This window comes from Larus michahellis, chromosome 11 (assembly GCF_964199755.1).
Source record: "Larus michahellis chromosome 11, bLarMic1.1, whole genome shotgun sequence".
Taxonomy (NCBI): Eukaryota; Metazoa; Chordata; class Aves; order Charadriiformes; family Laridae; genus Larus; species Larus michahellis.
In genome coordinates, this window is record NC_133906.1 from 13,227,718 (window position 1) to 13,241,099 (window position 13,382).

General features: G+C 40.3%; 1 protein-coding gene across 5 annotated transcripts in view; it reads left to right on the forward strand.

Moving 5' to 3' along the window:
- The window catches only part of AFF4 (ALF transcription elongation factor 4), a 54,509-nt gene that overhangs the window by 11,249 nt on the left and 29,878 nt on the right, over positions 1–13,382 (forward strand). For 3 of the 5 annotated variants that reach the window (XM_074604271.1, XM_074604275.1, XM_074604272.1), the window contains exons 2-5: positions 8,383–8,509; positions 9,890–10,681; positions 12,039–12,083; positions 13,033–13,119. In XM_074604271.1, coding sequence (XP_074460372.1) covers positions 8,383–8,509; positions 9,890–10,681; positions 12,039–12,083; positions 13,033–13,119 — 1,051 coding nt within the window. Of the gene's footprint in view, positions 1–5,179; positions 5,335–8,382; positions 8,510–9,889; positions 10,682–12,038; positions 12,084–13,032; positions 13,120–13,382 lie in introns of all 5 variants that reach the window. The other 2 variants (XM_074604274.1, XM_074604273.1) reach the window with 1 other exon arrangement.

The following is a 13,382-nucleotide window of genomic DNA, read 5'->3' on the forward strand; positions in this document are numbered from 1 at the left end:
ATACAGTGGCTGAAGTTATTATCTCAAAGCCTGATGCTCGTTTTAGTATGTTATGCAGCAGAACACGTGAACCTTGGTTATGATAGGAAGGGCAAGATAAATGTCTTGTGAGACAGTGCAGACAGATGATCTTTCAATAAGGCTGGAGGAAATGGCAGTTAAACCTGGGTAAAGTATGTGATAAACTTTTTCTCTCCTCGCTTTTTCTGTAGTGCTGTTAAGGTGGGAGAAGGTAGTGAACCTTGAACGTGATCTTTTGCCTTTTCACTCTTTTGGTTTAGATGGCACCTCATTAAAACATCACCTACTGTTTCAAATCTTATACAGAGCATATTTATCAGAGAATTTCTGTGAAGTGAATACTTTCTTAATCCTAATGCCATAGAGTTCATAACACTCAAATGTAATGATGTCTTTTATGAAAGTAAATTAATGTGAGGAAGTCAGAACTATAATAGCCAGATTAATGTTGGATGTCTGAATAACTATTGCTTAATAAAATTTAAACACCAATTGTTTTGGCTTCAAAGTTTAAACAGATGAACATGTAGGCACAGGAATTCGGTTATTAAGTTTCTGCCCAATTAAACTGCAGAATATTGTTGGGAAACAGTATTAGAATATGCTTTGGTTTGCCTGTGTGGACATGAAAAGGTTGCATGTAAAAAATTTTGTGTTCATGATGCTCCATCTTTGCACTGTGCAAATTATAGCATCTACCAGCGATGGAGAACTGGAGGAGGACGTCATTGTGTTAGATTGAATTGGACTGAAGTTTGCTGAGTTGAGATTTGCGCAAGAAACAAAATTGTGTTCCCAGCGGATGACAGGGCTCTGTTGAGTTCAGCCTGCTCTCCAGTGCTTCGGGGTTTGTTGTCTTCTGAACTGGAGGACGTCAGGGCTCGAGCTTCAGATGGTATTAAAAAGAGTATCATTGCCTTGTCTAAGAAAGCCTTGTATTCCTGAGAGTAGTTTTGGTATTGCAAGATGAAGCAAATAGAAATGCAAAAATTTGGGAAGGCAACACTGAAATTCTGCTTGGGTTAACAACAGAAATGAGCTTTACTCTTCTGGCTCAGGCTCTGTTATTGATAACGAGTACCTTGTGGCTCCTCTTTTTTATCTGACTTAATGTTGTGATTGATGCAGAAAATGACAATTTTAGTAGATTCTGGCTTTGTTGTATCACAGTGTTCAATTTTAGGAATACTCTTTTCCTTTGAGAGTCAGTAACACCACTGCTGGGTCATCCCCTGGGATCTGTGCCCTCCGCGTGTGCCTTTGCTTTATGGCAGAGGGACGGCCGATGGAGGAGCGAATCTTCCTCTGCGTCTGCCCAGAGAGGGTGAGAGAGCAGGGACGGTGCTGTTGATCCTCGGCTTCCCTGATCCTCTACCGTTTCTGAAGAGACAGGACAAAAAGGAGGGGCTGCAGATAGTGTCCTGTGAGCAGCTCTGCTCGCTGCGAAGAGAAAAAGCTGGGAACTTTGTTTCTGTGTGAGGTCAATAACAGGGAGGGCGGAACCAGACGTCTTTGCTACCCTGGAATACTTTTGCACAAAAATACTGTGATATTTTAAAGGACGGATAGTTTTGGATCTCCTAAGATCCCTTGAGTAAATTACATCAAACCAGTCTTGCAAATTCTTCCTGGATGTAAACAATTTTCAGCTATTTTAGCAGTATGTTTTAGAAATGGACTTAAAACTTGGTTTTAAATGAGCTGTATTGCAGCTGAAGTTAGACAGTACCTCCTTAATTTGACTTGTAAAATCCAGTTGCTGGGTGTTAACTGTTTCCTTAGTCAAAATGCAGTCCTTGCCTCGGTGTCCTGACTCTCGTGTATGATGAATAATATACTCATTTATACTCATTTCTCATTTGAACTTGTTTAATGAGACGTTACGGTTATAGAGCCTCTTTAGTTGTAAAAGATTCCCAAGTCCTTCTTCAGTAGTTAGTGTTGAGTTACAAATCACCACTATAATTCTTAAATCCATCATTGCAGCGTGGTGGCTTCTCAAGCAGAAGATGCCGGCGGGCCTGTACATGGGTAGCCTGATACAGCTTTGGGGAGCAAAGGGGAAATCTGGCAGGTAAAACTGAAGAGCAGGACGTAATTACTTGTATCATCACTTGACGACACTGGAATTAACAGCGTACTCTTACAAAAAGTACTGTGAAATTTTCCTCGACTAACGGTGGTGAGGGATTTGTGTTCGTTTGCCTAAGAAGCAGTGACAAGTCCAGGCGTATAGAGCTTTCTTGGGGATTTCTGTGGTATTTCGGAGCTGAGTAGGAAGCAGAAGTGCCTACAGCAAACTGCTCGCTCTGCCCTCCCTGCTAGTTCTCATCAAACATTAACCTGACCTAGGCCAACTGACTTTTTTTTCATTTATTTATTTTTCTGAAGCTCTCCCACCCTTGCAATGCGTACAAAGGTGTCGACGTCCAGCTCTTACAGTACTTTATGATTTCCCTGTTGAATGTGCAGAAGGGATCCCTGACATGAAAGGTGGAATAGGAACATTTATGTTTATATTACAGAAACAAGAAACACTTAGATTTATATTAATGGTGAATCACTGGTTTGTATTTGTATCGTTTTACCGGTAGCTCGGACCCTCTGATGAAACCCCAGAAAGAGGGGTAGCAGCTCTCTTCTAGAGCTGGAGCTATGTAACAGTTGATTCTCATCCACATATCTGAATGAGATTATGGTTTAAGCTTTCTTACGTTCACGTATGCAATCTTACGGTGTGAGCGTGCCCAGCAGCGAGTTGATTGACACCGAGTTACAATTTAAGCGTACTGCTGCTATCACCACTTTTTCTTCGGTGGAGCAGAACCGTTTGGAGTTGGAGCCCCCCCCCAAACCAAACACCCCTCCCTTGGCACAGGATCCCTCTGCAGCATTAACCAGAGCTGATGGAAAACGGCAGCCGCTGTGTCAGAGGGGTGCGGGGGAGAAATGAAATGGAATACTTCGTCCTTTTCAAAAGTTGTTTTTTTCCTCTTTCTTGACACATATGAATATTATTTGAATTCTCTGTAAGCTCTTGTTCTTAGTTTTGTTCCTTATTTCAGTGTTAGAAAACTCTAATAGGACAGCTTTGATGATTATAGTGCTTCTGTATTTGCAACATTGTGATTATCCTTTAAACTTTACCTGTAGAAGTGTACTGTTTCTGCTCTCTTGTGCAAAGCTGTGTCATTTTAGTAGGAAACGTTTTATTGTTTCTACATTTTTTTTCTTTACCATAACATAGAAAGCTAGATGTTAAGACCACACGTTCACTTTTATGTGATAAGTATTCAGTAGTTCTTGGTGACACCAGGTCATGTTCCTCTTTTGTGTGTTGGTGGGTGTTTGTTAATTTTGTTCTTGGAGGGCAGTTATTTTTTAATTTCTCCCTTTCTTAATAGCTCCTAAGTGAGTGTATTTGTATTAAAAACTGTCAGAGTAGCATTTCAGGATTGTGTACATGATTTTAGTGACAGGATTAGTAGCGATGCCATACTCAATGCATGAGTTTTGGGAGAAGCATGCCATGCCAGCTCCTTAGATACTCCTTGCTAGTCATGGTACAAGTAAGAAAAATATTTGAAATAAATACCAGGTATCTTTGGGATGGAGCTGGATGCAGCATTTAGGCAGTTTCTGGTATTTTTAAATGCCTTATGAAAACATATTATTCCTTATTACAAGCAAGATTTCCAGCTTTTTTTTTCCTCTTTTTTTTTTAAATAAATTTGTTTGAGTTGTCTGTGCTTCATGCAGCTGGGTGTGCCCTGCACGAAGTGCTAGATATTGTGTGTTCTGTCTGAAGACTGTTTATCATTCATGGCCAAATGTTGTCAAACAAAATTTGTGTTTCATCAAAGCCAATTAACCAGCACTGGATAAATGAACTGTTTGATTTTCTCTTGCTTATGAAAGCAATTCAGATACAAGAAAGCCCTTGAGTTAAATGAGGAGGTCTTGAAGGAAGTCAAGGTGTTGTAAACATGCTTTGAAGATCCACTAATGCCTGGTTGAGAAGTGGTGGGTTTGGATCACTTTTTGATGGGCTATGTGTGGAGAGTTCCTCGGGCAGACCTTCACCTTTGATGGTTTTGCCTTATGGTGTCTGGGAAGATGGAGCGGTGCTGCTGGTGAACTTGTGCAAGGCTCTTGCATGCCTGATGTGGTTCAAGAAGGGCGAGAAGTAGGCTGCTAGTCCTACGCCTCTACCCAGGGATTGGCCAAGGTCCTCTTTCCTTTAATGGTGTTGCCAGTAAAACTCTGCCAATGTGGGTGTGTTGGTTGTTTTTTTTAAACCGAAAATGTGGTCCAGAAATCCCATACCTGGTTTCTGTCCCCTTGCTTCAGAGCTGAGGGAACAGGAGGTGGGAGGCAGTAGAAGATATAGATATCTTCTATTAGACTAGATATGAGGGAAGAAAATTTTTACAATGAGGGTGGTGAGACATTGGCCCAGGCTGCCCAGAGAAGCTGTGGCTGCCCCATCCCTGGAAACATTCAAGGTCAGGTTGGACGGGGCTTGGAGCATTCTGGTCTGGTGGGAGGTATCCCTGCTTATTGCAGGGGGAGGTTGGACTAGATGACCTTAAAAGATTCCTTCCAACCTGAACCATTCTGTGAAAGCTGCAGCCGATGGGCAGGGCAGCAGCAACACGGCAATTTCATAACACAAGTTATAAAGTCCAAGATGATGATTGCTTGAGTCAACTCTAGCCAAAGCCATGCCCTCTTTGGATTAAGGATGAACAGAAATACCAAACAGGATTTAGTAAGATGTTGGAACGAGAAATGAAAATTGTGTTTCTGGTATGGATGATTTGAATGATGCTCGACTAGTTCAGTACGTGTAGATCAGCAGTTAACAGTGGTTAAAGAATATGCACAAGTGGATTTTGTGGCAGAAGGTTCTGTGAACTTCCTGCTGAATTTCCTGCTAGCTTTCAACTTTTCGTATTGAGCTGGAGAAGAGATTTCAACAGAGTCAGTTGTGTAGTGAAATCAGGCAGTAAATGGGCTGGGCAGGGTACAGCCTGTCTAACTGCAAAAATAACGACTCAAACCATAGAGAGTTAGACTTTCTGAAAATGGAAATGCTATGCTGTGCTTTAGGCCTGTTTTCTATTTTCTTTTAATTTTTGAACTTTTCTTTCCCCAGATGTGGAAATTAAGGTGACTTTGGTCCTTGCTGCGGGGGCATGAGTTTTGTCTCCCTTAGCCTGGCTCTGCTCCTCCTGGGTGTTCACGCTTTCGCTCAGGCCTCCCGGGACAAGGGAAAGGGAAATTATAGCAGGATCCTCTTGATAGCAGCAGGTATAAGTCAACACATTCTTCATCTTCCACTTCAGGCCTGGTGTGCAGGGAGGGAGGAGCAGGGATGCTGTCCCCTTGCCCAGAGAGTGGGGTGGGGGGTGGCAGGAGTTCAGTTGCACAAAGATGCTCCCAACTCTTATATTCTGGGAAAAGGTTTAAATCTGGGGAGTGGGTATGGATATTGGAGAGGGAGAAGTAGTTCTGCCTCCATGCAGCTCTGATTGGGTCTGCAGCGCTGGGGCAGAGCTTATTCCCACCAGTCAGTGGTGGAACTGGGAGAGAACAGAGCTTCCCAGGCCAGTGTGGGATGGGGCTGGTGTCAGCTCAGGCTTGGCGTGGAAAAAACTGAGCAAATAATACATAACTTTGATCACAGTAGTAGAATTTTGCATAGCAGATTTTAAAAGTTCGTTATAGTTACAAGTGGTCTGAACACTTAGTTTTGCAATTTCCTCTGTGCTGAAGTTAATTGCTAGCAATGATGATTTAGTAGGCATGCCTTCGTCTTCTGCTTTTCAGAGTACCTCTACTGCTTGTGTTTCCTGAATTTGGGCAGGTTTATCTTGCGTTACGTTTCGTGGCTGTGGAAGATTTGACTGGGAAGTTGTCTGAAGTCCAGAGCTAGGGAAGCCCCACTAACTTCATTTATTTACATGTTCAGTGCTAATGTGATTTTAATAGCATCATGCACACTGGAGGCACTTAAAATATCTCTGTGTAGAGATTTAAAAGATTAGATACAAACAAGAGTAACTTGAATCACATTCAAACTATTGACTAATAAAAAATTAATTAAAAAAACCCCGAAACCCAATCCCCATACAGTCAAAATGACTACCCATGAAGATATTTGTCATTGACTATATTACAAAAAAAAACGGGGAGGAGTGATAAAAAGTGTGATTTAGCTGGTGTATTTCTAATGACTCATCCTCCATTGACCTGGCAGGTATAGCCAGATCAGCTCTGGTTTTGCTCCAGCCCTGATCTCAAGTGGATCTTTGCTATAATGTTCCTTTCACGTGACAGCATTGGTACAAATGTTGGGGTTTTCCTCAGTCCCAAGAGTTACAGTAAACGTCGATACAGTTTTGAAAGATGATGCTTGTCTCTGTAAAAAATAGTAAAGATCTTTGTTAATATTTAACTCTCTATTTGTAAAATGGAGGTGTAAAATTCTTAGTTAAGACTATAGTCTTCAACCTGTATAGCTGTATATAGTTCACAATCTTAGTTTATTGATGTGAATGAACTACTCAAAGATTAGGCACTCCTGCTCCTTGCCTCACATTTTGCCTTTAATAGTAAAATGGCATAGATTCAAACTGTTCCAGTTGGCTTTAACTGATCAGTATCTATAATTAAATCTGATATTTGTCTCTGTTTAAATCCTACACGTATAAGAAATTGGGCTGCAGTCTGAAGAATAAGCTTTTTAAAGCTCAAACTTTTACAAGAAGTTTGCCATTAATGTCAAAATGATGCAGATTGTTTGCTTGCCACGGTCCCGTGTACGGGTCCCGCTCTCCGTAGGCAGCCTTAATGTTCACCTGTACTCACATGAGTTCAGCTGATTACAGGATAACTGGAGAGAAAAGTAATTTTTCACATATAATTTAAAAGTTATCATATTCAGAGGCTTGATATGACTGTTGAGTTGGGTTACGCTAGTGCTTTTGCCTTGTTCACGATGCAGGGAAATAAACCCATCGCCTTAAAAAATGTCAAAGATTTAAACTTTCGCTGTGGATCTATTCTGGTTTTGGCATCCTCTTAAATTTCACTATACTCAGAGTGATAGATGAAATGAAGCCAAATGAGTAAGAAATTACAGTAAGAGATTAAATGTTATTAAGGTGAAAAGGTTAATATTTTAACCTTTTAGTGATATGTTTGTTAAGTGATAGGTTGAAGTCGTCTTGTTTAGAATGGAGTAGCTGGGTTTGCACAGCTTTCAAAGTAATGCTGTAGCAATTTTATTTTCTTTTAATAATCATGCAGCTGTCTAAAAACATGAAATAACAATTTTCTAAGCAGAAGACATTTTCATTTTATACTGCAAATTATGTGGAAGAACATCTGTTTCTTTCCTAGAAGCACCTGCCATTCTTTTTGCAGATCAATAAGGTGCATTTATAAATCTCTTGATATGAAATATAGCACATGTTAGAAGAATTAGTACCCACCTTATTTATCATCTTGTTTTGTTTACTCCTTTAAGTCTGAATGCTTTATCAAGCTCAAAGGGAATCCTTTCCAACTTTTTTTTTTTTTTTGGTGTGTTGCAACAATTTGACGTATTTCTGGTAACTGAAGCAGGAAGACCAAACTGCAAAGTAAAATTGCATTTTTTTACTTTTTTTACTTACTCTTACTGCAAAGTAAGAGGGGAGATTGGCAGTTTTTTAATCTGCATTTTTGCAATAGGAGAATAGTGTATGGTTTAAGGCAAAAGGCACAATATTGCCAGAACTTCACTGAAATTACTGCTTTGAGTAGAAATGTCTTTTGGGAGTTGGAGGAAGGGAAACCTGGAAACAACATCAAAGCTTGAGGTTAGAATACGTTGGGGAAAGGGTGCCAATAAAGGTAAGTCAGCAGCAAAAATACACCCAAACCTGCAGTAGAAGTCAGGCACTGGATGGGTGGGGGGATGAGAGAGTAAAATTGCAGAACATTTTGGGGGTTGTGGAGGAGAAAAAGTATTTCAGAAATGAATGGGAGATGTACAGCGTGGGTTGAAATAGCTCAATGATTCAAGCAGGTGAAATGGTTTGAAATAGTTACTTGCCTGAGGACATCGTGGATTTTTTTCATTTTTTAATTACTGCATGAACTTCCCCTGTTAGAAGCTACCTTGAAGTGTGGGTTGTAGCTCTTCGAAGTGTGAGGTATCTGAAGTTGGACGGACATCTTTGCAGTTTTGAGGGGTCACAGTCAGCAGAGGGTTCTTAACTGAGATCGGGCAAAAGAGGTAGAGGGGCTCACTGCGCGCCTGCATCCCTCCTCCCTTCCATCTGTCATCAGAAATTATCTTTTTGTTCGTAGCAACATGAACCGTGAAGACCGGAATGTGCTGCGTATGAAAGAAAGGGAAAGGCGAAATCAAGAAATTCAACAGGGTGAAGAAGCCTTTCCACCTAACTCTCCTCTCTTTGCTGAACCGTACAAAGTTGTGAGTTTATGCAGTTCTTACACTTGTTTTTTTTTAGCAGTTGTATGCAGATTTGTAATTGAAATTTATTGTTATCTGCGCTCTTTTTATATCCACAGCTCTTACGTCAACCAAGTATTTGAGCAGGGCTGGAAAATAAGGATGCGCAGTTAGTAACCAGCTCTACTGGCGGATTTATAGTAATGCTTGTGAAGGAGGGGCTGCTTTGCAGGGAGTGAGAAAAGCATGATAAACCCATGAAATTTATTTGCTTTCTTCAGCTTTTGCTACACCGACTCAAAACAATTAAACTGTCCATGGATCATGCCAAACTGCTTTTTTTTGGTGCTTTAGCCTGTTGCTAAACTTTCTAACTTTCAATCAGTGTAATCCAGAGCTGGGTGGGTTCAGAAAGAGAATATTTAAGTAGGCAGTTAATTTTAAATGCTGAAATGCCTGATATAATAGAATTATCAGCTTTAGCTAGTGGGGCAGTAGTTTGTATCTGATTTTTTTTAGTTTGTTTTGAAGAAGTTGGCTCTGTTTGTGATCTTGAGCAGCTTTCAGCCTGTGCTGGGTTTCCTTCCAGCTTTGCTTTGCTGAACAGAACTGTAAAAAATAACCTAAGTCTGGGATAGCTAAAAAAGTACCATTTCAGATTTTAATTATGTAGCTCAAAACTCACTTTGAAAGCAAACCTGTTCCCTTATCACAATTTCGGCTGGTTTGCAAGAAGTAAAACATTGTGACTGAAAACTGTCCTCCTGCAGGAGGAAAGTTGAGAGATGTCTGGGTTTTTTTTATTCCTGTCCTCCCATCGCTTTACTGTGGGTGATAACCAAACGCCACACGTGTGAGGTTAGCTAAAGCTACTTGGGATGCATGGGATACAGTGTACCTTATTTGAAAACAAACTGGTTGTATAAGAAAGAACCCTTCCTTCTATATACTCTTGTTGGCAATAAGAATTATGCCAGTATAAATACCAATTAAAAATTACATACAGTGATGAGGTTAAGCTGATTTTATTTTACTGTTAATTAAAACTTTTTAGGAGTAATACATTCTAATACAGTCTTCAGGGTGAAAGTCTTTAAGGTGACAGTAAGCATCTACAATTTTTAAACTTGTATCCAGCTCACCAGTGCATCATTTGAAGCACTGCTTAGTGCTATTTCAGCTGCTCCTGTTGCTGAAATAGATCTTTTCCTTATGCTTCATGGGGTTAAGTTACTGCTTTAAGAACCAAAATTGGGAATTGGAAACAATGGCAAAAAAGACGTGGTTGCTAGCCATGTTCTTGTCCCTAAAATTTGGATTAATTGCTGTAGTTGTCCAGTCAATTAACTGAAAGTGAAGTTGTGATTTTTAAAGCGTTATTTTTTAAAATTATTTTCACAGACCAGCAAAGAAGACAAATTGTCTAGTCGTATTCAGAGCATGCTTGGTAATTATGATGAAATGAAGGATCTTATAGGAGATAGGTCGCTACAAAAGCTTGTTGGAATTCCCAAACCAACCGTACCATCAACACCAGATGAAAAATCAAACCAAAGTTTCTTTGGTGATCAGAGACATAATGCTGGCTCCCATCAGAGCAGCAAATGGACTCCTGTAGGACCTGCACCCAGCACTTCCTCGCAATCTCAGAAACGGTCCTCGGGTTTACAGAGCGGACACAGTAGTCAGCGCGGCAGTGGCAATAACACTAGCAGTAGTGGCCAGAGACACGACCGTGACTCGTACAGTAGCAGCAGCAGTCGCAAAAAAAGCCAGCATGGGTCCGAACACTCCAAACCCCGGTCTTCCAGCCCTGGAAAACCATCTACCGTTTCTTCACTGAGCTCCAGCCATTCGAGATCTCATGGAAATGATCACCACAGCAAAGAACATCAACGTTCAAAATCTCCCCGGGATCCTGATGCCAACTGGGACTCTCCCTCCCGTGTTCCCTCATTTTCAAGTGGACAGCACTCTAACCAGTCTTTTCCACCTTCACTAATGTCCAAGTCCAGTTCAATGTTACAGAAACCCACTGCGTACGTCAGGCCAATGGATGGGCAGGAATCCATGGAACCAAAGTTATCCTCCGAACACTACTGTAGCCAGACTCACAGCAGCAACGTGAATGAGCTGAAGCCCAGCAGCAAAGCGCATCTCACCAAGCTGAAAATACCTTCTCAACCGCTAGATGTAAGTTGCTGTCTGATTCCTGGCTTCTTAAACCTAAGTCCCTTTGGGCTGGGATTTTCCAGCTTCTTTAAAATCCCAACCTACCTAACCAAAATTTAGTTTTTAGTAAACACTGGTGTTTTTTTGTTACGCGAAGCATCTTAAACGTATGCAGTGAAGACCTGTATTTTAACTGAGGAATTTACAAAACTAATTATTTTTTCCTTCTGATTCTTCCATGTGGATACTGTGATTTTTGTTAGGTAAAGGCTATGAGACATTCAGAAAGACTAACTTAATCCAGAAACGCTAATTTTCATAGAGTATTTCTATAGTCAGAAGTTAGTGAAATAGCAGGATATTCACAAATATGTTGACAAGCTAGATACATATATTGTCATTACTGGGAGCCATGTTGTCTTAGACTAGTGATGCTATCTGCACGTATCAGATTTTCTTTTGAAGTGTGTAGCAATTACTAGATGTGGTTATTATAGCTTCACCTGGGGAAAATAAGCTAACGCTAAAACACACTAAATTGAACAGGGTTCAGAGTTTGTATTGGGTATGCTGGATACAAAATAGTGTTAGGTTAACAACTTTTAGTAGTTTGGTAATTCCTGAATCATTAAGGCACAGTCTCTAACTACAGCTCACTTATAAGGAGAGTGCCTTTCTTAATAATAAAATGTCGTTCCATCTCCTGTTAAACTGCGTGAATCACAGTAGTTAGAGAAAAGCATTTGTTCCTGGGATTTCAACAAATAGCAAAATAAGATCCAGGACACAGGTAAGGAAATTTGAAAATTAATTATTTTCTTATTCGTGAAGACTTGATGTGCTGATGCAGTGAATTGTGTAGTAGCTTTGCTTCCTTTCTGCCTGTGGCAGCCAGGGATGCAGAAGTATCATAATTATTGCTGTTTCCAGATTCATGCTGTAATGTCTGTTTTACTTCATGATGCAGTTTCGTTACTGTATATTCACGGTCGTGCATTTGAATTCAGATACTATCCAGTGACTTCTTCAGGAAATGATTGAAAGCTATGATTGTCTTTCTCTTTAGAAGTTTTTAATATCACTGGCTGCCTATGATCACTGTAACTGTCAAGTGAAAAGTAGATTATTGTGGCAGTTTTATAGATCTCATGTGTTTGCTTTTCGTAACTGGATGTGACTCATACCATAAAAATATGGATCTATCTGATATTAAAATTAATGTTGCTGAAAAGAATTAGCAAGGTGTGTTTGTATCTGTAGAAAGTCCATATGAATCATGATAAGGATTGAAGGGGTTTTTTTTAACTGTTTCTAGCCCCTGGTATCTTTTAAGGAAAATTTGCTTTAGGAGATGTTAATCTTGAGTTTTGATTTGTAGGCATCAGCATCTGGTGATGTGAGCTGTGTGGATGAAATTCTCAAAGTAAGTTCTTTGTGCTTTTGTTCTTAACTTATTTGTTGAACGTACAAACATTACGAAGGAGGTGGGAAGTACTCTGCAGTTGATTAGTGCCTTGGCTGCAAGTCCTTACAGGAGGGCTCTTCAATTACTCCTCTAGCAGGTAGACTGGGGAGAACTGGCAGCAGAGCCGGGCACTGGGCGTTGCTGGGTGTGCGCATCGCCTGCTGGATACCCTCACTGCATTCTTGCTCTTCTGGGCCACCTCCCTGTTAACCGCACCAGAATCACCCATTTCTTCCACCAAAATACAGTCCTGACATTTTGATATCTTTTTAGATTATAGTAATTTTTTGCTACCCCACAGCAGAACTTCCCCTTCTCTTCCACCTAAGCTATTTTCTCAAGTATTGTACTCCTCATGCAATCCCCTGGTCGTATGTCTATCATTACAAAAGAATCATCAGATTCCCCTGGAGCATTTCCACGGCTTACTGTTTGCTCTGACTTTCAGTACTCCATGGCCCTTGGAGATGCTTAGAGACAGTACAAGACACTTTTTTCCAGCGTCAGGCATTTGATTTTCCTCTTTTTCCTCAAACTTGACAGGCTTCCCTTTCGTAGGATACTTCTTTCTGCCTCTGTATCCTACATGTGCTCTTCACAGTCTGAAATGATCGGACTCTGACTTCTACTGCAGTTTATGTTCAGGCCAACCAATTTTACTGGTTTATGTCTTTCTGCTTGTTGTTACGTCTTAACTATCTGTTCTCATGGGTAATAATTTAAGATTTAGGTTTACGTGTAAAATCTTTGTTACACATTTGGGAAATTAAGATTTGAATATAAAGCTTTGCGAAGTGTGGACAATGAACTGAAAACTGACAGACAGGTTACCTTTTGAATCAAGATTGTAACTTGAAATCTTTGTGTTAATTTTGTTAATAGCTTTTCTCTTTTGTTCTGGTTATAGGAGATGACCCATTCTTGGCCTCCTCCGCTGACTGCTATTCATACACCATGCAAAACGGAACCGTCAAAATTTCCTTTTCCAACAAAGGTCAGTCCTGTAGTCAAATACTGGGTGCTGTTGAAAGAGTAACTCCTGTTAAAGATCAGGATTTTGAAACTCCTTTAAATTCAATTCTGTATAGTTCTGGGTTTGTTTCAGTGCTTTGTATCTCTCTATCTTGCTTCACAGTAACATTTTTCAGCAGTAGCCTTATGAAGAATGTCATCGTTTTTCCTCTGGTTTACACACACACAGCAGTCTGCAAAGATGTCTATAATATGGCTTTCCTTTTACTTTTTAATTTTTGTTTC